The 27,969-nt window shown below is 43.3% G+C and overlaps 1 protein-coding gene across 5 annotated transcripts in view; it reads right to left on the bottom strand.

The window, feature by feature from the left end:
- Positions 1 to 27,969, bottom strand: part of PREX2 (phosphatidylinositol-3,4,5-trisphosphate dependent Rac exchange factor 2) — a 394,877-nt gene that overhangs the window by 49,720 nt on the left and 317,188 nt on the right. For 4 of the 5 annotated variants that reach the window (XM_065585714.1, XM_065585712.1, XM_065585713.1 and 1 more), the window contains exons 33-35: positions 26,662 to 26,764; positions 23,678 to 23,821; positions 19,114 to 19,228 (exon numbers count right to left, since the gene is read on the bottom strand). In XM_065585714.1, coding sequence (XP_065441786.1) covers positions 19,114 to 19,228; positions 23,678 to 23,821; positions 26,662 to 26,764 — 362 coding nt within the window. Of the gene's footprint in view, positions 1 to 16,952; positions 17,235 to 19,113; positions 19,229 to 23,677; positions 23,822 to 26,661; positions 26,765 to 27,969 lie in introns of those variants that run through there. The other variant, XM_065585715.1, reaches the window with a different exon arrangement.

Below are 27,969 nucleotides of genomic sequence, written 5' to 3'. Positions count from 1 at the left end.
GTGTAAAATGAAATATTTTTTTAAAATACAACCATTACACACTGCATAACACTGCTCTACAGCCAAAATGCTTCTGAAATAAATGTAGTCAAACGTTACTAATTCTGGGTCACTGAGAATGAAAATGATGCTTAAAATTGTTGATTGGCTCTAGTTTTCAAGATATGCTATTGGGTCAGTATATACGACCCTTGACTTGGGAATGGCGGAGGATAAGTGAGTTATAAAGGGAAGGGATCTCAATTTAAACCAGAAATGACTAAAATACATCTTTGACTGGATCTATGAATAAATCTATGACTGGGTTTGGATAGTACTTGCTTTTTAGGCAAAACAATGAATGATACAATTTGAAGCTGGTATTGCGTCATATATGATATGTATTGCATCATGTTATTCCTAGAAGTCATGGATGATGCAATCATAACGAAGCTTACATCACTCTGCTGAACAAATTGCCCTATATCAGCTCTAGAAATCATACAGTGTCGTGCTCTCTTATTTGTCAGTGTTTGATTTTGCAAAGGGACACATTTCTATTTAGCCAAAATGAGCAGAGATGCCTGGTACTTGTGTGAACAGTGCAGACAACTTCTGCTATGTTTGTGGTGAAGTGACTTTTGCATCACAAAAGCTCAGTATAACCACTATGGTTAAGAAAGCCTATCACCTTTATTTTGGCTGCAAAATTGGAGATCAGGACAAGAGGTGGGCCCCACACATATGCTGCAACACTTGTGCAACAAATCTTCGCCAGTGGTTGAACAGTAAAAGGAAATCTATGCCTTTTGCAGTGCCAATGATTTGGAGAGAGCCAACAGATCATACCAGCAATTGTTACTTCTGCATGGTGCCTCCAGTTGGGAAAGGTGTGTCAGAGAAGAAAAAGTGGACTGTGCATTATCCAAACATTCCATCAGCTATACGCCCAGTATCCCACGGAGAAGGACTGCCTGATGCACCAGAATCATTCTCACTTGAGTCAGATGAGGAAGAGGATGAAACTTCTGGTCCTGAACCATCAATGTCACAGGACCCACATTTTCTCCCATCCTCCTCCTCTGAACCACACCTCGTAACACAAGGTGAACTGAATGACCTTGTCAGGGATTTGGAACTACCCAAGAGTAAGGCAGAGCTGTTGGGCTCCAGACTACAGCAGTGGAATCTCCTGGCAGGTGATGTTAGGGTTTCCATGTTCCGTGACCGTCAAAAGGATCTTGTTCCATTCTTCTTCATGGAAGGTGATCTTGTAGCCTACAACAACATCGATGGTGTGATGGCAGCCCTCAACATCGTTCACAATCCAGATGAGTGGAGACTGTTCATTGATTCATCGAAGACGAGTCTTAAAGCTGTTTTACTGCATAATGGCAATGTTTTGCCATCAATTCCAGTTGGTCATGCAGTCCATATGAAGGAAACCTATGAGAACATGAAACAACTTTTGAGGTGCATGAACTATGACCAACATCAGTGGCAGCTTTGTGGCGATTTGAAGGCTGTTGCTCTCTTGCTTGGTCTGCAGACTGGATACACAAAGTACTGCTGTTTTCTCTGCGAATGGGATAGTCGTGCAAGAGATTCCCACTACATCAAGAAAGACTGGCCACTCTGACAGTCATTGGAGCCTGGGAGGAAAAGTGTTCAGCATCCACCACTTTTTGAATCAAGGAAGATTTTGTTACCACCCTTACACATCAAGATGGGTCTGATGAAGAACTTTGTCAAGGCCATTGACAAAACACAAGCAGCTTTCAAGTACCTCCGTGGAAAATTTCCAAGCTTAAGTGAAGCTAAGATAAAGGAAGGTGTCTTTGTTGGTCCTCAGATTCGTGAACTTCTTCGAGATGATGCATTTGACCATGCACTGCGTGGCAAGGAAAAGACGGCATGGAAAGCCTTCCAGTTAGTGGCAATAAATTTTCTCGGAAACAACAAGGCAGACAACTACAGGTTGTTGGTGGAAAACCTCCTCAAGGCATACAAAAGCCGTGGTAGCAACATGTCACTAAAGATACATTTTTTGCACTCTCATCTAGATTTTTTTCCACCGAACTACGGAGCAGTGAGCGACGAGCACGGTGATCGATTTCACCAGGCCATTGCAACAATGGAGAAACGCTATCAGGGCAAATGGAGCCCATCAATGCTTGCAGACTATTGCTGGACAGTGACAAGAGATGCTCCATTTAATGAATACAAGAGACAAGCCAAGAAGCGCCGAGTAGACACTGAATAGGACTAAACTATGTGTATAATAGTTTTTTGCCTTTTGTTTCATAATAAATTTTATTTATATAACCCTTTTGCTGATTTTTAAAGAGTTACATAAACAGGACAGGTGAAATATTATCATGTAAAGCAACCATAAACACATGAAAAGACTAGGTTTACAATTTATGATTAAAACTCTACTATTTACACAATATACATAGACATAAAATGTAAAAACTTAAATATCTTAGAAACAGTAGCCAATCAGTTGTTTTAATTGTCATATTTGAATTCAGCACATCAAAATACATAATAAATAGAACATTTTATCTCTGAAGCAGACGACTTCTCAAAAATTGTAGACCAGTGTAATCAGAGGTTCAGTGTAATGAGGGTAGTTAGCTAAATAATTTGTCATTGAATTCACTGATTATAATTGCTTCTTTAGAGTAACTTATGTTTACCTCCTAAAAAATATAAAAGAATATCACAGTGGAGGAGAAAGCTATTGGCTAGGCCTTTTCCGTCTACCATGTAGTTTTTGCTTTTCTCTCCTCTTCTGCTGAACAAAAGGGAACAGATCTATCTGTCAATAATTCTGGATACAATTGGCTTAAAAGAATGGTTCCAAATTACAAAGAATGATAAGCAATAGGAAAATAAATATGTATTTTCTCTGCTGAATGCACACATAAATTCATTACTTTAGAGTGATGACTGGCACCCACATGGCTGGTGGAGCTGGAGATAGTAATTAGCACTCTCTTCTTTTTAAAGTAAAAAACTGGGACATTATACATAGTCAGGGATGTCACAGGAAAGTGTTTTATTGGGGGATAAGGAAGGTTGATGAGCAGATCAGAAGAAAAAGCAGCACATTTTACCTTCTCTTATTACCTTCCCCTTTCAGAATGAAAAACTTACGGTGCTACCCTGTACACTGCTTACCGTGAAGTGCAGGATGGGAGAAAACAATATTTATCCCTCTGTGACCCTGTCACTGTTTTCTCCTAGTCCCAACTTCTCCCACTCCAAACTAGCTCTTATCCTGCCATCTCCCTCCCAATAGACCTTACCAGTCCACCCACATCATCACTCATTTGTTGGCTTAATTTCTCCTGCACCAATTCTACCAACCCATCAAGGGACTTTGGGGCAGATTGTTAAAGGTATTTACACAGCTAAAGATACAGATAGGTACCTAAGTGGAATTTTCAAAAGTGCCTGGATACCTAACTCCCATCAATGGAGCTAGGCACCCGGATGCTTTTGAAAATCCTACTAGGTGTCCATATGCATCTTTAGGCACAAAAATACCTTTAATAAACTGGCCCCAATGATTAAGTGTCCTTTGTGGTTTTGAAAATCTTCTCCTAAGTGTTTACAGTATTTTGGGGCACTGACCAATGGTTCTCTGAATACCAGTGAACAGAAACTACTAGATATCTTGAGATACACACTCTAGGAAGCTACTTCCATTTTCTAGGACAACATACCTCTTAATAGCAATTTCAGAATGTCATTTAAGGAGGCCTATCCTCTTCTCACAGACTTAGTTTGTATCTCTGTCCACTCTATTTGCCATATACGGAAAACAGATTAATTACACTGATTTTAGGAAGGGGGTAAAGAATAACATCCCTATTGCTGTTAGTGGAATTCTTAAAGCGTTAGCTTAAAAACACCGTTCAATCTGAAAATTTATATTCCAGAAGCTTTCAAAACCTGTCCCAGCTAATGGCAACACTGCATAAAAATCAATGGGAGTTAGGCCAGAGTAAGGATTATAGGATTTAGTCCCATGCAATGAAGTTAATGATAGTTGTTTTGACTTATACTCCCTATGACAAAAAGGAAAAATACGTATTTGCCAGATGTAAAAGTACAGTATAGTTCTGTTTATCTGAAACCCGATTACCTGAACCTCCACATTATCCAAATCCCTTCCTTGCCCCCCATGTATCTTATGCTGGGTGATAGGGGAGGAAGCAGTGCTTAATTTGAGCCATGGCTGAGCTCTGGGCTTGCCATGTGAGTTATGAAAGTAAAAAAATTGCTTGAGCCCCAGCACCTCTTTCATTACAAATTAAGCACTGGGAGGGAGGTTCAGATAGTAGAGCAGAGAACCCCCTGGACAGGACTGCAAAGAGGAGGACTCAACACTGAGCCAGGGAGGAGGCCCCTGTCTGCTGACTGGCTGAATGGCTCCTGGCCTCTTGGCTATCCAAACTCCTGATTATCCCAATAAAATCTGTGCTGCCCCCCACTATTCAGATAATCAGGAGTAGACTGTATACTAAAATCACATGAGTAGTGGGGAATTTTATTAATCATTATTATTATTTTAATGGTATTATGAACAGTAAACCATCTCAGATTCGCAGATAATATTGTGTTGATCGCCGAAAATACTATCAAACTAGCCGAAAATACTAGCAAACAGAAATTGCTGCGAGAACTCAACACAAAAAGCAGCCAAGTCAGACTGAAAATTAACCGATCCAAAATGAAATGTATGTGGTCTGATACCTTGTCAAAAGCCCAAATAACAATTAAGGGAGAACAAATAGAAGAAGTTGAGCAATATGTCTATTTGGGCCAAGAAATTAACATGTGCCACAATCAGAAAAGTGAACTCTCCCAAAGAAAGAAAGCAGGCTGCTGTACATTCAATTCTATCAAGGATGTCCTCCAAGGAAAAATCAACAAGGCAACATGCACCAGCCTCTTCATCTCAACAGAACTGCCAGCAATGTTGTATGGCAGCAAAACATGGGCGCTGATGAAGACAGAGGAGCAGCAACTGTCTGTCACGGAGAGGGCGATGGAAAAAAGAATTCTGGGAATTTCAATCCACAACTGAGTCCCCAGTGAAGTGATTGGACAGCAGAGTGGAGTGCAGGACGTTGTTGTGGAGAGCAGGAATAGTAAAATGCGATGGGCCGGGCATATAGTGAGGCTCACTGATAATCGATGGACTGCAACTGTGGCCGAGTGGTACCCCCGGGAACTGAAACAACCGCTCGGCCGACCTCCAAAGAGATGGGAAGATTTTATTGTGAAAAGACATGGCCGCACATGGAGAAGGAAGGCCAGGATACGAGAAGAATGGAAGACGTGTTGTGACTGGCGCAATCTATACAAGGGCTGAAGGACGGATCGATCAAGGTGATCAAGGTGATGAACAGTAAAAAAAAATCCTAAATTATAAGCAAAACAAAATACATCTTGACTGCATCCCTTTAAATCTCAATTATCCAAGATTAGCAATAGATTAATTAAGCCAACCTAAAAGTTCCCATAATGACATTGTGTTCAGGAGTCAAACATCTTAATAACATTATTACAGTATTTATTACTTGCATTACTGCAGCACCCAGGAGTCCTAGTCATGGCACAAGAGACAGCACAAAGGTGCTTGTTTGACAATTTAACAAGTGGGTGACGGAGGCTGACATCATGGGTTGGTCAATACCAAATGAAAGGTGATGACAGCTAGAGGGTGTCTTGACTATGAAGGGTCTTTAAAGTGAAGACAAGCATCTTATGTGTGATGCAATAGAGAAGGAGGTGCCAGTGGAGGGATTCAGAGAGAGAGTGACATGGTCAAAGCGATGGGCTAGGAAAATTATCTTTACACCATCATTCTGAATGGATATGAGTGGAGTAAAACTGCATTTATCCAGACCAGAGACAAGGATGTTGCAGTAATCGAGATGTGAGATAACAGCATGAACAAGAATTTTAGCTGTGTAGGTGGCCGAATAAAATGGTTACCTACCTCTCGTAACTGTTGTTCTTTGAGATGAGTTGATCATGTCCATTCTAATAGATGTGTGTGCACATATGTTTTTCCCCTAGCGGTACCCGTCGGGTTGGCTGTGGAGCACCCGGGAGTGGCGCCCTCATGGCAGTGTATATAGGACACTGCCAACCCGCCGCCTGCTCAGTTCCTTCTTGCCAGAAGACTCTGACAGAGGGGAGGCGGGTGGGATTTGGAATGGACATGAGCAAAACAGCTCGAAGAAAAACAGTTACGAGAGGTAGGTAGCCATTTTTCTTCTTCGAGTGCTTGTTCATGTCCATTCCAAATAGGTGGCTCCCAAGCAGTTTCTCTGGAGGAGGGGTCAGAGTTCACCTGGTTTCTGATTGTAGGACTGCCCTGCCAAATGCTGTATCATTCCTCACTTGTTGGGTGATGGCGTAGTGTAACGTGAAGGTGTGCATGGAAGACCATGTTGCTGCCTTGTATACGTCTTGAACAGGGACATACGTGAGGAAAGCTGTGGACAAAGCCTGAGCTCTTGTGGAGTGCGCCATCAACGGCGGGGGCAGAACTTTGTCCAGGTCATAGCACATTCTAATGCAGGACGTGATCCATGACAAAATGCACTGGGATGAGATGGGAAGCCCTCTCATCCTTTCAGCGATTGCAATAAAGAGCTATGGTGACCTCCGAAATGGCTTTGTGCATTCAATGTAGAAGGCTAGGGTATGCTTGACATCCAGGGAATGGAGCATCCACTCTCTGCCAGTGGCATGAGGCTTAAGGAAGAAGACTGGTAAAAATATGTCCTGATTCACATGAAACTGGAAGACCACCTTGGATAGAAACGCAGGGTGAGGACGCAACTGAACCTTGTCTTTGTAAAAGATGGTGGGGGGCTCGGAGGTAAGCGCTTTGAGCTCAGACACCCTTCTGGCTGATGTTATAGCCACCAGAAAGGCAACCTTCCAAGAGAGGTAGGAGAAAGGAAAGGTGGCCATGGGCTCAAATGGAGGGCCCATGAGCCCGGACAAGACTAGGTTGAGGTCCCACTGGGGAATGGGCTGCCGCACTGGGGGTGTGGGGATGTAAAGCCTGTCCAAGCCTCAAGGCCCACCATGGGGTTTCCGAAGACTGATCTACTGACTGCCCCTGGGTTGAAGGCTGAGAGGGTGGCCAGGTGCATTTTAATAGATGATGTTGCTTCAGGTCCAGTAAGTAGTCCAAAACGAGGGGAATTGGCACTTGGTGCTGTGGGATACCCTTCTGCAGGGACCAAATAGAAAATCGCTTCCACTTTGCCAGATGCATGGCTTGGGTGGAAGATTTCCTACTTCCCAGGAGTACTTTTCTCACTGAGTCCGAACATTGGAGCTCCAACAGGTTCAACCATGGAATTTCCACACCGCGAGGTGGAGGGACTCCACATTGGGGTGCTGGAGCCATGAGGTCCTGAGTGATGAGGTCCGGACATAAGGGAAGGGTTACGGGTCTGTCGACTGACAGGCTTAACAGCGTGGTGAACCAGTCCTGGTGGGGCCATGCAGGCACTATGAGGATCAACAAAGCCCTGTCCTGGTGGACCTTGAGGAGGACTCTGTATGAGAGGGAAGGGTGGGAATGCATAGAGCATGTGACTCATCCACGTGAGGTGAAAAGTGTCTGTGATGGAGCCTGGGGTGTGGTTCAGAAAGGAGCAGAACCACTGGCACTTCCTGTTGCTCTGTGTCACAAACAGATATATGTGGGGAAAGCCCCACTTCTGGAAAACTGAAAGGGTATTGTCCAGCCTGAGGGACCATTTGTGACTGAGGAACGAGTGGCTGAGTCGGTCAGCTAGCTCCTTCTGCGCCCCCGGGAGGTACAATGCTTGTATGTGTATCGAGTTGGCGATGCAAAATTCCCAAACCTCTAGGGCTTCCTAGCACAAGAGAGGAGCGAGCACCACCCAGTTTGTTTATATAAAACATTCCTGTAGTGTTGTCTGTGAGCACTGACACACATCTGCCTCAAAGGTGATTCTGGAATGCTTGGTATGCCAGACAGACTGCCCTCAACTCCCGCACGTTAATGTGCAGTGATAGTTCTGCCTGCGACCATAGACCTTGAGGTCTGATACTGCCTAGGCGCGCTCCCCACCCTAGTGGCGAGGCGTCCATGACCAGCGACATGGGAGGTTGCAGTTTGGCAAAGGGAACTCCCGCACAGACCACTCACGGCCGTAGCCACCAGAGTAGCGACTCGAGAATGGAAGGGTAACTATCCTGTCCAGTGGGTCTCGGCTGAGTCTGTACACTTGAGCCAACCACACCTGGAGGGGTCTGAGACGTAGTCTGGCATAGTGGACCATGTATGTGCACACCGCCATATATCCCAGAAGCTTCATACAGTTTCTGGCCGTTGTTGTGGGGAACTGGCGGAGGTTCTCGATAATGTCCCTGAGGGCTTGGAAGTGTGGCTTGGGCAGGGATGCCCAGCTTGCACAGAGTCCAAGAGAGCCACTATGAACTCTATTCTCTGTGTAGGGACCAGCATGGATTTGGGCATGTTTAGTATGAGGCCCAGACTGAGGAATGTGGTGCAGGCCTGGGCCACATGCACCTCCACTTGTGCTTGAGACTTGGCCTTGATGAGCCCGTCGTCCAGGTACAGGAATATTTGTACCTCACGTTTACAGAGGAAGGCTGCCACAACTGCCATGCACTTCGTGAACACCCTGGGAGCCATCGAAAGCCCAAACGGGAGCACCGTGAACTGGTAGTGCTGGCCGCTGGCCACAAAGCAAAGAAACCATCAGGGCTGGGATAACAGAGATATGGAAGTAAGCGTTCTGCATGTTGAGGGCAGAGTACCAGTCCCCCGGATCCAGCGAAGGAATGATAGAGGCGAGGGAGACCTTGTGAAACCTGGCTTTCTTGATGAATGCATTGAGGTCAAAGATCCAGAATAGGTTGCAGTCCGCCCTTGGCCTTGGGGATAAGGAAATATCGGGAGTAAAATCTCTTGCCCCGAACTCCTGAGGAACCTCCTCTATTGCTCCCAGAACGAGGAGCGATTGCACCTCCTGGAGGAGTTGCTTGGGAGAAAGGTCCCTGGAGAGGGATGGGGAAGGTGGGTGGGAAGGCGGGAGGGAACAGAACTGGATAGAATATCCCACCCTATCATGCGCAGAACCCAGCGATCTGTTGTGATATGGGACCAAGCACGGTAGAAGTGGGATAGCCAGTTCACAAAGGGAAGGGAAGAATCTGGATTGAGTCCTGGTGCTCCGTCCTTGGGTGCACCTTCAAAAGTTAGGTTTTGGCCCTGGGGGCTGTTTGGATGAGACCTGACCTTGGCCTGAGGAGGACTGCGACTGGCGCCTCCTATTATTCCTGCCTCTTCTCCTGGCTGAGTCCTGCCTTGGGGTCCAGAGTAGAAGCGGGAGGTGGGGCTGGGGTTTGAAGGCCTACCTTTGGGGTGCGGGAGTGTGGATCCCCAGAGACTTCAATGTCACCCTTGAGTCTTTCAGACAATGCAAGCGGGAGTCCATGTTCTTGGCAAACAAGCCCGCAGGGTCAAAGGGCAGGTACTGAATGGTGTTCTGGACCTCCGGAGGTATGCCTGAAACCTGTAACCAGGCACTCCATCTCATGGTGATTGCTGTGGCCATGGTCTAAACCTCAAAGTCAGCTGTGTCTAGGGCAGCCTGGAAGGAGGTCCTTGACACACTTAGGCCTCCTCAAGAAGTGCCGCGAACTCCAGGCATGAGTCTGACAGGAGCAATTGCTGGAATTTAGCAAGCGCTCTCCAAGAATTGAAGGCATAGTGGCTGAGCACCGCTTGCTGATTAGCAACGCAAAGCTGGAGCCCCCTGGTCGAGTAGACTTTACGGCCAAAAAGGTCCATGACTTTGGGGCAGGACCCGGTTGACCTTGCCGCTCTTTGTGGTTCATCCCATCCACCACTAATGTTCCAGGCTGAGGGTGGGTAAAAACGTGTTCGTACCCCTTCTGCGGCACAAAATACAGTACCTCCTTTCCACCTCTTTGGCCATAGGAGATGTGGAGGCTGGGGTCTGCCATAGCACCTTTGTGGTGCTTTACACGGTATTTATAAGGGGCAACGCTATCCTAGAAGGACCCTCTGGGGCAAGAATGTCCAACATTGGGTCCGAGTCTTCTGGCACCTCCTCAGCCTGAAGGTGTAAGTTTTGGGCCACCCTCCTAAGAAGGTTCCTGGTGCACCCTATTTTCCATCGCAGGGAGTGTGGTGGTAGAGGTGCCAGCCACCGCCTCATCCAGTGAAGAGGATGATGAGGCCTGTGGGACCAGGTCCTCCTGACCCTCAGACTCCCTGGAGTGTGGCTTGGGTACATCTGCTCTATTTGGGGCGGACTGTGGCGCTGGTACCACATGGGGTGCTGGCTCAAGAGTTGCACCCACTTGCGAAGACCCAGGGTCCTTGTCACATGGGGGGTCTTCAGGTGCTGTGGAAGTATGGTGCAGCACCGATGTGGCTGAAGTAGGAGCACAGGGCGTGGACACCATGGACATAGCTCTGGACCCCTGCCCTTGAACATGATGGTAGGCCCAAGGAGTCCAAAAGGGCCACCGTACCGGGCCCTGCCATTGTGGGGACCAGGATACCACCAGTGCCAGCACGTCCCATGATCTGCAGTGCTCGGACTCAGACCAGTACCGACCAACTATGTTGAGAGATCGACGACTCAGTATCAAAGTCCGACGAACAGTCTGAGCAAGACCATGGAGGGGTGGAGCCCGATGGTGCTGGGGAATGGTACCATGGTGACTAGGAGCAGCGCCGTAGCATCGTTGGCTTGCCCCGGTGTTGAATGGGTGGCGGTGCCACCATCAGTGCTGCAAAAGGTGCAGTAGATTGTGCCATCGCCGGTGCTGGACCTCGCAACGCTGCCTGGACCGGTGCCAATGGTCGTGCCTACAGGGCTGGGGACTGTGCCGTCAAGGCAATAAGGTATCTGGTGTGGAGGGAAGATCAATCTTGTCCTCCAACTCCTCCCAAGATGGGGAGTCCACAAGCACCAGACTCTATGGAGCCCCTGTCAGGACCAGAGTCGACAGTGCCAAGATCTAAGGGCCAGGCTGTGGGTGCCCTGACATAGGACACACCCCGCTGGGATCCCTGTGCTGTTTCCTGATGGGGGACCAACCCCTGTCCGCCTTCTTCTTCTTCTTATGCAACACTGGGGACTGAGAGTAGTGCTGCATGCTCAAACCTGCTTTGTGAGCCGGGGAGCAGTGTCTACGCTCCCTGGAGGAGTCTTTTTTCAGTGCTGAGGCATCCCGTACTGAAGCCGGTACAAAATACGCTCCGATGTCGCCAGTGCCGCTTCCGGTGCTGGCTGAGGGTGAAGAGCCTCCTCCATTAAAAGGAGCTTGAGGCGATAGTCCCACTCACTCTTCATCCTGGGTCTAAAGCTCCTGCAAATGGAGCACGTATCTGTTTGATGGCCCTCACCCAGGCACTTAAGGCTTCCCACAGTGTTCACAGGATTTAAACCGCTGAGACCGAGGCATACCCCGGCCAGGGGAGCTGGGGGGGGGGGGGAACCCCCCGAAAGAGGCTAACTATAACTACTATTAAACTACTACTTTCAAGAACTATTTACAACTAACTAGAAGGTAACCACTAAGTAGGCACTTGCAAAGCAAGAGACTGAAGGAAGCTCCAATGACCATCATTGGCATTAAGAAGGAACTGAGTAGGCGGCAGGGCGGCAGTGTCCTATATACACCACCATGAAGGTGCCACTCCAGGGGGCTCCACAGCTGACCCGATGGTTACCACTAGGGGAAAAACCTTCCAACGATCGTGCACGCGGCGCGCACACTCACCTATTGGAATGGACATGAGCAAGCACTCAAAGAAGAATGTAAAGATACAATGCAGAAAGAATCAGCAAGCTTTAAACATAGTCTGGCGGTGACAACTTAGAGAGAGGTCGAAGTCAAAGATCACACTCTGGTTATGAGACTGAGTGACTGGCACGATGGTTATGTTGTCCACAGTGATGGAGAAAGGAGGTAGGAGGAACGGCTTCGGGAGGATGATCAGGAGCTCTATTTTAGCCACGTTGAGCAAGAGCTGACTGCTAGATATCCGTGAGGAAATATCAGAGACACAGGCTGAGATTTTGGTTTGGCCAGAAGGAAACAGGTCTAGAATAGAGTCAGATCAGTGAGTCGTAGTTGAATTTGTGTTTGTGGATGAGATTACACAGACACAAGGCATGGAGAGGGGAAGAGAAGCGAACCAAGGAGAGAGCTCTGTTGAACTGTGACCCAGGAACCTCGTTGTGACAACTGGCAGAGAGCACAGAGAGGCACAGAATTTTACAGGGATCCCTTGGGTCAAGTATATGCACAATAATTCACCAAAGGGTGTCATGAAAATTCTCTATTCAGAGCCAGTAGCTCACTGGTCATCATAATCATTGTGGAACGTGTGTACAGATAACACTTAAAAAGTTATGCATCTATACTGGAAATTATGTTCTTAAAGCCTGGACATTAAAGGCAGGTCCCCAGAGGTGACATGTCTCAGACAGATCCTGTTCAGGCAGGGGATAGTAGATGCTTAGTTCATCTCTGGTCATTGTGCATTGTGTGTCTCACAATGTAAGTCTATTTGCATACTGAGCCACCAGCTAATCAAGACTGTGAAATTAACAAGAGACTGCGAAATCTACAGGAAGGAACACACAGCAGGAGAGTGTCAGGTTTATTAATAAAGATCAGAGTACTATTTTGATAGATCAGGAGTTCCAAAAGAGACACAGTATCCTCTACCCAGGGGACAAGCTGGCAGCATATTCTGTCTAATAAAAAAAAGGATGACAGCCGGCCTTGGATGAAAAATGCTAGAAGGACTCTGGGAAGAGCTTTGCTCTATATAATGTGAAAATATCTAGTTAAATAAGTTTAGGCTCTAGAATGCATGTTCTGATTTTATATGTAACCATTTGTTTCCAATATTTCTACTTGCTGTTATTTGAATCTCTCCTCTTTGTTAAATAAACTTTTCCTTATTTTCACTATAAACATATCTAAGTGCTGTTTGTTACAAGGAGCGGTGACCTGGGCAAAGCCAGTAAGCTGAGTCTCCTGCTTCTTTGGGAGCAGCGAATCTGTGAGTACTGTGAGTATCCAGTGCAACAAGGGCTGGACACTTCAGGGAGATGCTTGGACGGCTCAGGAATTGGAGCATGCCTATCGTTTACCTGCAGAGGGACAGCAGAGCCTGCATAGGCTGAGAGGGGAGCACTTTTGTTGTCTGTGTACATTTTTTTTATGAATCTAGCTAAATTTCAAAGCAAAATGTTGTTTTGAAACAAAAAGTTGAAGCATTTCATTTAAAAATATCAAAATGGACCCTTTAGACTTTTTGAAGAACATTGTTTTCATTTTTTTTAATTAGACCAAAAACTATTCGCTGAATTTGACTTGAATTTGCAAATGATGTCATTTGACCAAAAATATATTTTTGGTCAATAATTATTTGCTGGAAAAAATGCTTAGCTCTACTCAAGGTATTTTTTAAGATGGGAGAGACTAGCATATGCTTGTATTGTGAAGGGAAAGAGTCAGAAGTAAGTGAGAGGTTAAGGAGAAGACTGGGCACTAGGGACATCAGGAGATGGGATGAGGTCACTTATATATCAGCTACTGTATCACTAAGGCATATGAGTGTAGGCCTTGCTGGAGCTTTAGGCATAACTAAAAATGTGAACCAAAAGATGTGAACCAGAGTAGGTCTGGCCTTGGTAGAATAGTAACACAGCAGGAATTGGCTAATGAAGGAAGCACTTCCCTGACTGGAGAGGATGGTGCAAGAATACCCAGAGTTCTCAAGTAACGATGTAAACAAATTTCCAAGTGACTGTACAGGAATACACTGACCCTTTGTAAGATAAGGATGGGATGACAGGATAATAGATGAGGATGTTTTGTTCGAACTAGCAGGCACAAGTTATAAGAGTGGTAACTAACAACATCTGGAGTGTAATGGGTAACTGTCTTGTATCAGTGTATAAAAGAAGTCATACGAGGGGCAACTTTGTATAGGTCAAGGGGATAGGACCCTAGTGGGCCTTTACCTTATCACAGGCATATGTGTATTAGTGTCCCTGTGACCCATTGGACAGGGCACCAGTATCGTGCTTTGCCAACAATAAAACTGGCCAACTGCCTTCGCCACTGAACCGAGCCTGTGGTCTTTCTTATGAATAACATTGAGTTCTACTGAATTAACATGGAGCACTGTTTGCTAGTGCAGCTGACATCAAAACTCCAAGAACAGCAGCACTGAGCAGCAGCATTCTGTGGCATTAACAACAGTAAGCTCTTTATATTCTTCCTCTAACTTCGAAGATAACTGCTGAGTTATCAAACATATAGTAATAAAAATGTTTAAAATCTTTGCTGACTTAATTGCTTTCTTCTGGTTGCGCAACATCTTCTCATTAAGAAACCTTTAGGTCAGAATAAATTTACAATGCTGGCAACTGTCACCACCTTCCCAATTTGCAAATAGAATTTTTTTCCCTGCAAGTGTCAGGGAAACAAATGGCGACACTTGGTTAACTATAAAAATAAATGCAATCTGGCTAGCAGTGTGAAAAAGAAATATACACCCATTAAGAATGAGTATGGTGCAGATGTTAAAATTTGTTTTTAAAAAAATCATAGTTTTATTTATTTACTTCTGAAGTAACAGCTTTCCACAGATAAAGGTTTTCCTACGTGTTGATGCATCTTTTCTGGAATTCTGTAGCAACTCTAATATTTCACTGCACTAAAATTATAAGTTTCTTATAGTAGTGATTTGATTAAAACTGCTAGGGTTGAGTTAAATAAGAAAGATGGAGAGAGGTTCTATCCTTCCCCCATACACATTTTGTACTATAGCTTCCTCATGAAAATCCTATGATTTATGTTTCCGTCTTGATATATAGTACTTGCAAAAGCCTAAAAACAAGAACTGTAAAAGATTAAAGTTTTATGACTGCCCAACTCAGAGTCAAAGAGAGCAGTTTTGTATCTAGGCCAACATATCTGCTATATCACTGGTGGGATTTTGAAGAAGCTGGTCAGAGTTCCATCATTAAGACTGTGTTTTGCAATTAAAGCATGGACTCAACCTTCCTGTTATGTATGATGAATAAAGCATACCCTCCTATTTCTTTTATCTTTTTTACAGTGCAAATATTTGTAATAAAAAATACTCATATGAAGTGAGCACTGTACACTTTGTATTCTGTACTGTAATTGAAATCAATATATTTGAAAATGTAGAACATCCAAAAATATTTCTAATAAATTTAAATTGGTGTTCTATTATTGTTTAACAGTGTGATTAAAACTGCAATTAATTGCAAATATTTTTTTTAAATCATTTGACAGCCCTAGTAGATTCTACTACCTGCAGAGTTAAAAGTTATACTTCCAGAACTTCCAGGGAGCATGCATACATTTCCATGAGATATTTAATTTCAATTTTATGGTTTTCTTTGAGAACTATTATCCAAATGTCACTGAGTTTTGCTGCTATAGTTACTTTATTAGAGTCTCGTAGCCAAACACCTATTCTGATTAGCAACTGGCAGAACAAGAATATTAGCATCTGCTTTTCTGGATTTCTTGTACTCTGTTTTCACATTACATTACATATGCAGTTAATTCCTGAAGCTCCCTTGTCCCTCATTTATGGGATGTGGTATGATCACCATTAAAAAGTAAGCACTTACAAACACTTACCACATTAGTATTTTACATAACATGGTTTTTTTCCTATACTGAGAATACAAAAGACCCACTCGACACCCCTATGAAATTTTTGGTAAATCTTGACTGTTTAATCATGACTTTTTCAAAAAGTATTGTCCTAGAGATTGGCCACCGGTCAGGTTTGTGCGTAAAGATGGCCTTAAGAGTACTGTTATCTCATTAAAGCTGCAGCAGGAACTAAGATAGGAAGAACATAATAATGCACAGCAGTAGCCACCTTGTTCTGTGCTCTTTCCAGCTCACACAAGCTAAGTAGGATCAGGCAGCATCAGCACTTTTAGGCCAATTAAGTGAGTGAGATTTATTCCATTGATTTCAGTAAGCTTTAGGTCAGGCCCTTGGATAGTAAACCTCCTCAACTAGCTGTCTTGTGCCGCTGGTGTAAGAGCCAAGTAATTTGGAAACAGAACTTCTTCAGTGAAAGGCTGGCCTCAGCTAGCCCATGTGTTGCCATGGTCAGAGAAAGCTGCAGAACCCATGCTTCACACAAGTACTTCCACAATAAACGAACCAGTAGAAGAAACTGAGAACATGCTCCTGGATGACAGTAAATGAAACAAGAGAAGAGTGAATGCAATAGGGTGCCTAATTATTATAACGATAGTTGGGTTAAAAGTGCAGAGACACAGATATAGTAAACAGAAAGGAAATGCACAATTTTTATTGAATATCTTTTACGAACTCCTAAAGGAATTTCTGAAAGTCCATCAATGAGGTAAAACAGAAGAACACTATGTACACCTAGACATATTTTCAGAAGAAAAGCACAGAGAACCTCTCTTGAAAATGGTGAATGGAAGGAACTGTAATACTGGGATCTTCACTCTTTTTTTAATACTGCTCACTGTTCCCTATCCAAGGACTGTCACTTTAAGAAAAGTTTGGACAGGATGAATGTGTTCTCTTTCCTCCTCCTTCCCCTTTCTCCTACATCTTTATCTCATCGTTCTTTCCCCCACTTCTCATTTCTTCTTTTAAAAGCCGCCCACCTTCTCAGAGCTAATGGGAACCAGATACCATTACAGATTTCATCAGCCTCATGAAGCTAGAAAAACAAAAAGCCACAATTTTACTGCATTCTTGATTTTCCAGTGAGCCTTTTTAAAATTCATCTACAAATATAGCCTACTCAGAGAAATGGCTTCCACAAATGCAGTGAAAACGCCTAATATCTATTCTCCTGGGCTTGTTACATTACTTTACACATAAATAAAAGCAGAAATTTTTCTGTATGAAAAATTCCACTGGATGTTATTTCCTCATGGAATACACCATCTTGTGGTCACTAGAATGCACCATCTTGTGATCTTTTTATGCACACTGTACAGTGCATGTGCATATCTCTTGGTTGCAGTTGAAGCAAATACCCATGTTTATTTTTCTTTTTTTGTTGACACGCTGGTATTGAGCTTCCAGGAAAACTGCATGGGCTGTTAAATCCTGTTCTGTAGAAATTAAGTAAATAAACCTACAAAATTAGCTTATAATATTTAACAATACTGATATCAATACTTCAATTCATTAACCAAATACAGCTGTAACTCATGATATAGCAATTTAGCATTTATCAGTGTCCTTTAGGGAATTTAAGTATACCAGTTTATGGTGTTCATCTCAAGGTAGATATTAATTTAACTGGTATGCACAAAAACTCTAGATTGTCCTACGTGAGGCATTTCAATCTTACTTTAAACTGAAACTGATAGATTATTTCTTGAATTGCTTGAGTATATGCACTGAAATGGTATTATAGTTTTCTAGATTTACTAGAAAATAAACTAGAGATTAACCTGAATTTAAACCCATTATGCAAAAACTCCCACTAAGTGTTGGATGTTCACACCCACCTTTAAAAGTTGTGGGACAATCTGTATATTAATCCCTCCCATGCACCTCCACCATCAAATGTAAACCTAATATTTTTATAAAAATAATATTTCCACAGAATTACAATAGAAATTTTTAGTTCTGTTACAAAATATTTTAAGGGAATCATTTCTTGTCTTTAACATTTTGCTAAGTCATTTTCCCTACATTATAAAGAATTGTGAGTATTGATTGGGGTTCTCAAATTTTTACATATGTGGGTGCTTATAAGAGAGGTTGGCTCAGATATCACTTTCCATTACTTTTGTGATCACCCAGACTGTTCCCTTCTCATATGCAATCAAATAACAACCTTGCAGCAACTATACTAATAGTGTACAGGGAAAAATATTAGGAAACAATTTCATTATTTTCACTTGTCTTTCAATGCAATTTAGCAATGCAAGGAGGAGAGCCAGAACCATGAGACCAGCCGGTGACTGTGAACTACCAGTCAGGGCCGGCTTTAAGCCGATTCCCCAGAATTGGGCGATGTGCCTAAGAGGGCCCCGCTTCAGGGGTCTTCGGCGGCATTTTGGCGTTGGGGGGTCCGTTCCGGGTGTTGGTGTCACTAGGCATCACCCCTAGGCAACTCGTGAGGGTGGAAGACCACGAGTGTCGATGAAGCCTTCCTGCACTAGGCCTAAATGAAGCAAAGCTCCTCCATGTTTGAACTTTAATCGACCTAACAAGCCAGCAACAGAGAATGGAATGTGTAACAGTCAGTTATCAGTTGCAACACCGCTCAAACCGGTATAAAGCGGTTGTAATAAGGCCTGCATGCTTCTGGCTGAAAGGCAAAATAACAGATCAAAGGGAAAAGGACAAGATAACGGTTCACAGAAGAGTTAGACTTATAGCCGCCAAGATGACTTAACTGCTTAAATATAAATGCTACTGCTTAATGTAACTACTATAGGAGGAAGGGAGGGGGAAAGAGGGAAGGCGGGGGGAAAGGGAAGAGCTTAGTTACAGTAAAGTATAAAAAGAGAAAACTTGCTTATGTTGGTGTGCTTGATCTGAGACGTGCCAAGTCTCCTTGCACCGCTTTGAGATCTCAAATAAAACTTTGATTGCTTCTCCACCCTAGTGTGCTCATTGGCGCGACACACACCGGGCAACGAACCCCGCTGTTGCTTTCCTCGGGCACTCTGTGCCGGCAACATGGGGGTCTTTGGTGGCATTTCAGTGGCCGGGGGTCCGCTCTGGGGGTCTTCAGTGGCATTTTGCCGGTGGGGGGTCCTTCGGTGCCGCGGAAGACCCGGAATCGACTCCCCGCCACCAAAGTGACGCTGAAGCCCCGGACCGCCGCCCGGTATTGGAATCAGGCCCCGCGGGTCATAAAGCCGGCCCTGCTACCAGTGCTCCATGGACCACAATCTGAGAAAGTCTGGTTAAGGTTAATTTAAAATATAAAGTCTACATAGCCACCATAGGGAAGGCTGGCTCACTACCTACCTGAGTTTCTGGTTATACTGTTTGACCTTTTCCAGTGACGCTGCATTAATCTGGGCTTGAAATTCTTCTACGGACACATTGTCTCTGTAATAATATCCTTCCATGCTCTCCAGTGCTGTGATAAGAGGGAAAAAAATCAGTATTAAATATTTACTATACTCTTTCTCTGCAGTTAGAACCTGTCTGCAGTCTAGTGCCATACTTCTTAATCTTGAGGCTGTGACCCTCAACATTGATTGTAAAGCTGTTTCTGTGTGTCATCAAATTTCTACAGATCTTTCTCTAAGACTTTGTTTACAAGAAAAACATTTCTTGCCCTTAAGAAAAACTGTAAAAGACAGGGCTAATATCAGTTCTGTGATTCTAATTAGAGTGCTTCTGCCCTCTGAATGTAAATACACAGGCATAATTTAGAACAGATTTTAGTTTTGAGGTGACCTTGGAAACTTCTGGTACAATGAGATACTGTAGCAGCGGTTAGGCTACAGAAAAGGAAGGGACACATAATGACTCTCTTTTACGAGGCCTGATCTTGGAATACGTGCAGCCCCTGAAACTCCAGTTGCTTTATTCGAAAGTTTCAGGTGTTCAGTATTTCTCAGGACCAGGCTCCACTAAAAAACTTTTCCATACAGCCTGGAAAATGCCTTCGTGGACTGAAAAAAAATCTCTACTTTGGGATCAGAAATTTTTTCAGTGTCATGTAAACTTTACTCTGACTCCCTGTCAGTTAATGTATATACATCTATAATTAAATTAAATGGAGGGGGTGGAGAAGTGAAAAATGACACAATGATGAGGTAAATCATTTAACCCTTATTCTTTTGGCACACTTTTCTAGTTCACACAAAAAAACAAAAACAAAAAACAAAAACCCCCCCACTCAATTTAATGTAGGTAGTCAGGATGTTAAATCGTTTTTATAGCTGAGTCATACCAACTTTAAAAGACCTATGAGTGTGCAGCTGAGAAATCAAGATCTTCACATTCTGATCTTATTAGATTAATCTCATAATATAGAAATGGGACTTCAGTTAAATACCTGTGGGGGAGAAGCACTGTACAAATTTTAAGAGTTAGTTACCCAAAAGAACGATCAGAAAATGCATCTAATAAGCAGAATTTTTATGGGGACAGCTTGCAGGTTCCGAGCCCCAGTTGCACACCAAATACTAACTAATTCTCATGACAATTCTTAATGTGACCAGTCAGTAAATAATTCATTCATTGTTCAAAAACATGCAAATCACAGTTCCTCTGAGTACTTATAGGGTTCATAATTTTGCTTCTGTACAAAAAAGATGGTAAAGACCAATGATCAAATTGCCTCCTAAGATGCCTGTCTTGAGCTCAACCAGACAGAGCCCATGTGGAGGGCCCACTGTTCTCATTGGTATCTGCATGGTTGTAGGTTTCCAAGTTAGTAGGTTCTGTTGCAGAATTGGGACCTTACTGTGTAGAACAGTTTTGCTCTCCCCTTAAAGAGAGAAGAGGGCATTGTAATGCAGAGGAGAGAGGTGCTTCTGTTTTGTATATTTAAAACCAGAATAGAAAAGTCTAGACTGAGGTTAAATGTGAACTGCCAAAAAATGTTAAAAATAAAAACAAATGTTAATTTCAAAGTTAAACAGGTTAATTAGCTCAACTGCAAATGTAAATCCGAAATAAAGAGTTTGATTTTTTTTAAACTTATTTATTCAGTAGATATAAACTCACCCACTGGGAATTCAGAAGACTTTATGACAATAGAAATATCCCCACATATTTTCTCCCTCTCTCTTTCACACACATATATCATATTCATACATACACACATGCTCTGATCCTGCAAGGAAATATCATTTCTGTCCTTTTGAGATCTGTATAGTTAATCACATGGTTCTAAAAAGTCTGGTTTACAGGTAGAGGGATACATAAGACATGGTAAAGATTTCTAAAGCTCTCTACAAATTTTCTAAGGCCCCAGTCCTACAACTGTTTATACACATGCTTAACTTTATATATTGGAACTCAATTAGACTACTCACTAGCATAAGGTTAAGCATGTGTGTATTTGCAGGAATGGGGACTAAAATTGTTTTTTTTTTCTTCTGTAAAATACAAAACACATGATGGTGTAATATGAAGATTTAAGTGTCACTCATCTGAAGTGACCTTCACTGACTCATGTATTCATCCTGCAAGTAACAAAAACCCTTTCCAAACTCATGCTGCTAAAAATCTTTTATACAACAACACCATGTAGACTCTGTATTTAGGCTGGAAAATAGCTTGGCTCTATTGAGTCTCAAACAGCAAGACTTTTTCTCCAAAAAATAAACAGCTGCATCTACAAAATGCTCAGTTCTTGAAGAGATGACATTTTCTCTCTTGATCACGAACAGATTTCAGTTAGATTTGGAGAGAGTTTCTTGTCAGCCAGTGTAAATGAAGATCACAGCTTTGATAGTACATCATTATAAAACTGATGTGAAAATGAGTCACAGCTCAATGTGCGTGTAAGAAAAACGAAAGTGAAGTTACAGTAGTTAAATGCATTAGTCAGTAAGACTTTTGTCATCACTAGAAGGATAGCATGTCTACCTTCTGCAGCTGGGTAAAGTGATGATAGGAAGGAGGAAATGGGTGTTATGCAAGGCATCTGGTTCTCCCCTTGTTCAGAGTATTTTTCAGAAAGATGTAGAGTTTAACATGGATCCCAGATCCAATACAGATGTGGGTGAAACTGGCTGATTTCACAAAGCCAACCTCACCGGTGAAGTAGGATGGATTTTCTCAATGACATTTTGATAGGATAGTGAATAAAGAAATCTCAGGAGTTTAAATACTGCAAATTATTAAGTAGCTGGGCCTTCTGGGAATCCTGGTGTCTTGCTCACTTCCTCAAGCTAGCTGATGGGGAACACAGCTAGTGCCATGTCTGAACTTGTCTGCTGAGACCAGGGGGCATGTCTTAATATCCAACCACCTGTCAGGAATCAAGGCCTGCAGCACAGGCAGCCTCATCAGTACAGCTGGCCTGCAGCAAGCTGACCATAACGTCTGTTTGGCTGGAAGGGTCTGCAGGGTGGCTCTTAAGACAGCAGAAGCAGTTAGCTGACTGCTTGATGCTCATGCCCACTACTGTGAAGTCTCCTGTGTTACCTTGTTTCTGCTGCTCCTGCCTTGCACCTAGTCTTGTCTCTGTCCTGCCCTGCCTTGAATTCCTCCTTGCTCCAGTTCCTGACCTCCAGCTTGACTCATGACTTTGTTTCCTGACTATTGACTCTGGCTTGACCCTGGGTTCAAGTATCCAGTTCCTGTCCTCTGGTCTGACTCTTGGCTACAGCTTCCGACCACTGATGCCTGCTCCAACCATTAGGCATGATGCCTGCTCCAAACAATAGGCTTAACGGCCCTCATCCCAGTTGCCTGACGCTACTGCCCCATTCGGTGTAAAAAGACACTGGAAATTCTGCAGCACATTCTGTACAGGAAAGAAACGTTAATATTTTCAAGATCATATTGGAGCCAAGCTATTTCCCATTCTTTGTGTGTTTTTATCATCTCATCATCTGCTGAGATGTTCCTGCTGTTATTCAGTCTCCTCATTGCCCCTCCAGTGGCTGAATTTAAATCTATAAATAGTTTAAATGAAAAATCATTCAACTTTTTCTTTGGGACTTCATTTAAATTTGAGCTAACACCTTTTACTTTCAAAGATGTATTTGTCTTGACTTTAGCCTGAGGGTTTGCTATTCACCTTTAAATATTTTTGCATTGTAGTTACTTTTTATTAGATCAAAAGTTTCCACAAATTCTTCCTTTCCTTCATTTATTTGATTTATGAGCCCATTTCGGGTGTGTGCCAAGGACCTCCTGCAACATACTGAGAGCTCTCAACTCCCACTGAACTCAAAGGAAGCTGAAGGCAATCAGCACTTGGCAGGAGGCATTTACCACTTTGGTGAATCAAACCCTATGGTCCTGATGACTATAATGACACCACTGCTCACTGTAGGGAATATGCAATTTACAAACAACATAAGCATCAATGCCATTCATCCTTTCACTAATGTTTGTGGTGTCATGGCTACAGATACCTGGAAAAGATATTTAACTCTCCATATGTTTTGAAGAAGAATCACAGCTGATATCACCTTAGTCCTTTACCTGTTTTTTCTTGCTTTGTTCATTTGGAAAATGAAATTTTTTTCAATTTAAGAGAATTTTCAGGTCTGAGAATTGCCCACTAATATCCACATTGAATGAACTTACAAAAAAACAAACAAAAAGATGATCCACTTATTCTCTGCAGTCGGTGTCAGTATGATTGGTTTAAACTCAGAAGTATGCTCTGGAAGAGTTTATATGAAAAATATACTTCATTCCTTAAAATTAAAATTCATCTCAGAATTAGAACCCCAATTCAACAAAGTATTTGAATTGAGGCCCTAATTCTGAACTTAATGAGACTATTCATGTGCTCAGAGCTACACATGTGATTAAGTACCTTGCTGAATCAGGGCTAAGATGGGACTGCAGATTTTCCAGACACTATTTGAAGGTATAGAAAAAGAATTACCTTGTGCAAAAAGTACTGGGTGGATTTTAAACCCTCCTCCATTCTTCAGCTTTTGAGGAAGCTGCTCAAAATGGTAACTATCAAGATAAAAGTAAACCTTCAAAGCTTGCCGGCTTCCTTCTGCTTGATATGTGATTGGAACATCTAAGAAAATAGTTAACATTGCCATGTTATTAATAGCCAACAACTATGTGATATTTTCTCTTCCAAAAACTAGAAAGAATGTTACACTCAAAAATTATATATAGCCAAATTCCTGTCCCTAATTCTGCCTGCTTTGCAATGGAACACCACCACAAAGCAGGCAGAAAGATGCCTTAACAGCCAACCACAGGTTCCTGCAACAGAGGGGAATCTTCAGGTGGTGTAAAGGTGATTCTACACCACCTACTTTCCCACAGGTCTATGAAGGGTGGGGAGGAAGCATGCCAGTGGCAGGAGGGAGTGGGTTGTAGTGCATACTGCTTTTTTTGATCCTCATCTGGGACAGCAGACCCTTTGTGATCACAGCAGCTGGCATGAATTAAAGCAACCCATAGGCTGCTTTAAGTTATGCCTGGGCCCACTTTGGCCTCTAGCCAGACCAGGATCAGTGGAGTAGACAGATGCCTTACAGCCACCTTTCACTCCCCTCTTCTCAGTGATGCCAAGTATAAACTCTGTGTACCTAAGAATGTGTCCCATGATATTAATTCTAGTCATTGAACCATGGCCTGCTCACATCAGAATGTCTGTAATGCATAAAGCTGAGGAATATATAACTACAGAACCATTCAATGAATAATAGTTAAATTGGAGACTCATTTTCTGACAACTGATTTCTTACTGTACAGTACATAAAATTATATAATAGTATGTTTCATTACACACTGACACACCAGATGTCACTCTGAATTAAATGGGAAGTTCCCTTTCACATTGGTTTAGATTCCTAGATCTTCTAATGCCTCTGGCTCTATCATTTGCAATGATTCCCCAATGTACATTTTCACTGTTGTGCAGGTAAGAAAGCATAGAACTGCCATTAGCAAAAGCCAGTGAAAATTTACCCTTTTTACTCTAAGGGTCCATCTACACTTTGAACTGGGGGTGTAATTCCCAGCTTAACTAGACATACTTGTGCTAGCTCTGACTGATCTAGTGCGCCAAAAATAGAGCGTAACCACAATGGTGCAAGCAGCATGAGGGACTAACCATCCTGAATACGTATCTAGCAGGGTGAAAATATTAAAAGATTTGCTAGTAATCAGGGCAGCTAGTGTCCTGCTCCTCATACCGCCATGGCGACACTCAATTTTTAGCATGCTAGGTCCACCACAGCCAGCGCAGGTATATCTGATACTCAAGCTTCACATTATACTCCCAGATCAAAGTACAGACACACCCCAACCTTAACATTTGCAGAGTTACAGCAGCTTACTTCAAATAAAAATCCATGCATATTTCCAGTTATACTTTTAAATTAAAAATTAAAAAAAACTACAACCTGTAGCTGTTATGGGTATTGATGCTCTTAGATTATGATTTTGCAGCTCCAAGAAAAGGAGGTTAAATTGCCACTTGTTACTATTTTTTGGCATCAAGAAATAATTAATTTCTTTAACTTTGGCAGTTATGCTTTGCCGTAAATGAAAAGCTGAATTTGCCACCAAAATCTGCTTCTCCATGAAACCATGAAGTTTGGATCGTTGTGATGGTGGCATTTAAATTAAAGGCTGAAATAGAGCTTGTTGCAATTCTGAATGCTACACATAAGATCTCTGTATATCACCATATATGAGAAAGACTTTTCCATGGGAAGGAGACAATATGAGCACTGCACAACACAGGCAACTAATCTGCTCCCAACTAGGAATGCTGTCCAGGCTGACCCTCCACCCTGTCTTGGATTGATGTCTGGTTTAATGGGACCTCTTCTTAATGGGAAATGGTTGAAGCAGGGCTATGGAATCTCCTGCAGACTTGTTCACCCAACACAGCAGAAGTAGTATATGGATCAAATCCTAACTCACCACCAGCCCTGCAAATGTGAACCCTGGCAACACTCCGTGGCTGTAAGGTGGTACTTGAATTCTGGGAGTGCTGACACCCTCTCTCACTAGCAGCTTTGGGGTCTTTTTACTGTAAAAGTTATCTTGTGTGATCTCTATCCCCAGGGCAGTATTTGTTTGGAAAGCTTGAAGTTAATCAGACACGCTTTTCCTCCTGCTGAGTTATGAGACTTTGGAAAAGTGTGTTTTCATTCGCTGTGCCAAATTCACCACAGGGTCTGAACATCAGGAGGGGGCTGCAGAGGCAGAATAAAGCTGCAACCTCTCCTCCACCAGGAGTCGGCAGGCAGTCAGTGCATCCCCAAGAGTAGCTTGGGCATGGGGGATGCTCTGATTCAGCACATCTCATTAGCCTGCACCAGCAGGGCTCAGAGGACACTTCTTGACAATTTAAAGCTGTTCCTGACTGACAGAACCCTGGAGGAAATACCATCTGCCTCTTCCCACTCAGAAGTCAATCTCCTCTTCTAGCACCATGCTCCTCATTGGTACTGAGAGATGTAAGTTATCCCTTCGTGTGTCACTGATGATGTAGATGTGAACAATGTTCTAATGTTCTTCTGTCCTCTGATAACTTGTTTTACACACTGCTCCTTAGTGAGAACTAGCTCTTCTGGACATTGTTTCTGGAATGGTCACTTATCCACTGGCTTCACTGAGACCATGAATCATTTACTGAGGCTCCTGAACAGCTGTCAGATAATAATTACTTTTCATTGTGACTGACCTTTGCTGGATATCAGGAGATCTAGTGAGGAAAGGCTCTATTATTCCATTCCCAGCCCCATGACCCATATCATTCCCAAATTAAGACATCTGCCCGTGAGCTGAGATGCTCCAGAAGAGAAAAACATTATATTACTTTAAACATATCTAACATGCCACTGTTTGTTTATAGAACAATAAATCTAATAAATATACTTCTTTACTCACTTGCGACTAGTTGTTCTAGTTCTGACTGTCTAAAATAAAAAGTAACTTTTTCCAGGTCAAACAAAGCAACCAATGTATCTTCTAGCATGGCTTGTTCATCAGTCTGGAATGGAAAAAAAATCTCTACTCAAATAAAGATTATGTGATTTTAGCATACTGGAAACCATACTGGAAACCATATACAGCATGAACATCAAAAATAACTGCAGAAAGTTACACCCGGCTTCATTAAAGTATTAATCTAATTAACTTTCAGGAATAACAGATGATGGATTTGTTTTTATTCGGTTTCTACTCCCTCTTCTACTGGCAAAAAAATTATTATTAAAATTGAAATTAGAACTGAAATTATTAAACTATTTTGCAGCTAAAGTTAATTTACAGCTACCATTACAGCTACCATTTAATTTAATTTTAGTTGTTGTGTATGTAAATGGGCAACCTTACAATGTATATGACACTAACCCTAGATTTTAAAAATTCTTCTACATTATTGTGATGCACTGTTTTAAAATAGCACCCTGTAACCTCCTTAGTCATCATTTGTTATGGTTGTGATATTTCATATAAGGAATGCCTTGCAAGGTATCATATGAAAGGTCATGATCTACTGAAAATCATTGTTATGTCAAAATATGTGATTAAGGCTATAATTTGGTCACGGAGGTCATGGAAGTCACGGAATCCATGACTTCTGCAGACATCCATGACTTCAGTCTGCAGTGGCTTGGAGCTGCAGGGTATCCCCACCTCCCGTGGTGGCCAGGAGCTGCAGAGTAGCCTGGCCGCCCAGAGTGGCCGTGGTCCCCTGCAGCTTCCCAGTCCCCATAGGTACAGGGGTCCCCAGCAGCTCTCCAGCCACTGTGGGTGCAGGGGTCCCTGGCAGCTCCCCAGTCCCCGCAGGTGGCAGGGAAACCCTCAGCAGCTCCTCAGCCACCGCCGCCACCGATAGGTGAACCCCCCGGAGCTCCCCAGTCCCCGCAGGCAGCAGGGGATCCCTGGGAGCTCCTCAACTGCTGCCACCAGAGGGAGAATCCCCTGCAGCTCCCCAGTCCTCACAGTGGGCCAGGCTCCCCCGCAGCTCCCTAGTACCCGCGGATGTGGAGGACCTCTGTGGCTCCCTAGCTGCCACAAGTGTCAGGGAAACCCCCACAGCTCCCCTGCCTGGAGGGGAATCCCCTAGAACTTCCCAATCCCCAGGCGGTGGGGGGATCCCCCACAGCTCCCAGCCGGGGGTCCCTCCCAGCTCCCAGCCACAGGGCAGGGTCCGCAGCAGCTCCCAGCCACAGCAGGGCAGGGTGCTTGACC

This window comes from Chrysemys picta, chromosome 2 (assembly GCF_011386835.1).
Source record: "Chrysemys picta bellii isolate R12L10 chromosome 2, ASM1138683v2, whole genome shotgun sequence".
NCBI lineage: Eukaryota > Metazoa > Chordata > Testudines > Emydidae > Chrysemys > Chrysemys picta.
Note: the sequence above shows the minus strand (reverse complement) of the source record. Positions and strands in the feature narration are given on the sequence as shown.